At 33.9% G+C, this 2619-nt stretch overlaps 1 protein-coding gene across 1 annotated transcript; it reads right to left on the bottom strand.

The window, feature by feature from the left end:
* Positions 1-567: 567 nt before the first annotated feature.
* Positions 568-2205, bottom strand: LOC125196448 (CST complex subunit TEN1). The gene is made up of 3 exons (XM_048094963.1): positions 2022-2205; positions 1066-1216; positions 568-886 (listed from the first exon to the last, which is right to left on the bottom strand). Exons 1-3 carry the CDS (start codon positions 2123-2125, stop codon positions 767-769), a joined length of 375 nt encoding a protein of 124 aa, XP_047950920.1. The 5' UTR covers positions 2126-2205; the 3' UTR covers positions 568-766.
* Positions 2206-2619: the final 414 nt, after the last annotated feature.

Below are 2619 nucleotides of genomic sequence, written 5' to 3'. Positions count from 1 at the left end.
TAATCTTATCACAAGAAAAAAATTAATTTAGTATGTGAAAAGTTTGTCTTAACAACATAGAAGCAAACAAACAATAAAGAAATATGGTTAAGACTTTTCTTTTTCTTAGTATATAGAATTAGTTGGGTTGTTAATACTTAATCGTGATCAATCACACTAATAAATGGACATTAATTATGATTATGTAGGGTTAGCACATCTAATCTAGTGAATTGTGACATCATACTACCTAATCTATACACAAAGCATAGATTTAAAGGTGTCTTATATCCTTAGTGATGGACCATAGAATTTAAGTAAAGTGTTCATTTTGTGTTAGATTTTCTTAGTGAGTAATGGTGGATTAATTAATCTTAACATTGTAAGTGGGTCTAAAAGAGAAAAGTATTTTAGAGTTGAATTAATTTAACCATATCATTTTGCAAGTGGGGAGTTTTTATGTATATCTCTTGAGGTTTTATAGTAAGAAAAACAAAGCTTTATGTGCAAATTCACAATTTTTATCGCTTCCACACAAGTGTTCAATTTATTTATGTTAAATTGTTCATTGATTATACTTTTGAACCATATGGTGAACTATGTCAAAATTAAACTCAAAATACTTTAGCCAAAGTGTATCATGAGTCATGATCACATAATAAACAATAAAGTATATTGGTATATTGATTCATTAACATTGAACTCCTAAGTTCTAACCACGAGCATAGATCAAGGACAGTGGAATTTGATCCATCAAATCTTGCTTCATGGCAGTTACAATCCGACATTAAGATGTTCGAATGCCTGCTTGCTCGGCTTGAAAATGTCTTACGAGCTGCATTGTCTGATGGTAGAGGTTAATGTCCAGTCCATCAACATTTCTTCCAACCCGAGCCTTCAAAATTCCCTGAGAAAAAGAAATCATCCATACGATCAAGCAACAGGCGTAGTGCTGTCTTCACATCCACCACCAACGTATAAATCCAAATTCCATAGCTGAACACCAACTAGTACAACGAACAAGTGGATGATCATAGACTTGGAGGCTAAGAAAGTTTCCGTGTAAGTGGAAATGAGCCGCCTTACCTCAGTATTTGGCTCAATCTGCAGTTCCCCGATGAACTGGTAGAGAGAACCTGGGCGCAGATTAAGGGTCAGGTACTGTGTGTCGACCTTTAAGCTAGCATCTCCATCAACGATTATAGCCACTGCCGTCTCCAGATCATATTCTTGTAACCTAGAAATGCAAAGAATGATGTCTTTCTTCCCCAATTTTGTTTGACACGGTTGTGAAATATGCGTAAATAGAGACAAAAATTCATGATCGGATCAAAGACCTCTTCACTCATGATCGGATCATACAAAAATTCAATTCTAATTTTCACAAGATAAAAGCTAGCTAGACTTAAGCGCTACTATCTCCATCAACAGTCGCATATACTACCGTCTAGTCACACTCTCGTATCCTGGAATAACAAAGAAAGATTCGATCTTCACAATTGTTTTTCACATGATTGAGAAATATGCACAAACAAAGATATATAAGGCTATTGGCTAAACGAACTGCAAAAGACGTACCAACGAAGCGCTCTTCATTCACGGTTGAATCATGAAAATACCAACAGAGTATTATTAACTTACACAAGATAGGAAGTTAGCTATACTTACTTGAAGTTCTTGATACAGACTGCATTTTATACACACAAATAAGGCAAAAAAAAATCTCCAAACAGTTCCAATTAGCTATCGTATAGGAGAACATATCACTCTTCAAATCTTGAATACTAACACAGCAACTAGTTTCTCACATGTAGGGGAGGTGTTCGATAAAATGCTCAATCATACTATTGAAAAATGCAGCAGAAATGAATCTCATAAATCTCTAATATCATCAATCAAGAATGCATCTTTACTTGGAAGACATTTTAGAATTCCAAAGTTAGAAGCCATACATAAACAATTACTATCAAAATAAGCAGAGATTTCGAAAAGATAATCAAACCACAGCCAATAACAGAAAGTAAGCTTGATCGAATTCATACTTTCCAATAACCCTAAATGAGGCTCCTTGCTTGAAATTTGGGGAAGACGGGTTCAATTCTTGTAAACGAACCAATGCACCAGCGCTAATTGTAGATGCATCCATTTCAATCGGGTGATAAGGTTTGGCCTTTGGGCTTTCTCCCGTCAAATACTAAGAATTTATAAAACTAGTATATCCCTAGCGCGTTGCACGGCCGACGAAATTCATAATAAATCCTATAATTCGTGCAACATATGAGTAAATGAAATTACTTAACACATTCCACGCCAATAAGTTTTGTACCAATTTAATTGGGACAAAGGGAGTACAATATTTAAGAATAGGTATTTTCTTATAAATTTATAAGAAAAACATACTCTCTCTAGTTAAAACTAAGAGATTATTTTAAGATTTCATACCGAAAAATTATGTACCAACTAAGTTTGTACAAACAGAGTACAATACTTATGAATAAATATTCACCTACAAATCTATAAAAGCAATAACTGCTACAATTACACAAAATCAATTACATTTTCCAGACTTTCTCTTTGTCAACGGATGATTAAATCAACAAAAGATGTATACTTAGATGCTGATATGCAAAAATTCTTCAG

This window comes from Salvia hispanica, chromosome 6 (assembly GCF_023119035.1).
Source record: "Salvia hispanica cultivar TCC Black 2014 chromosome 6, UniMelb_Shisp_WGS_1.0, whole genome shotgun sequence".
Taxonomy (NCBI): Eukaryota; Viridiplantae; Streptophyta; class Magnoliopsida; order Lamiales; family Lamiaceae; genus Salvia; species Salvia hispanica.
This window is presented reverse-complemented; position numbering and strand designations above follow the sequence as displayed.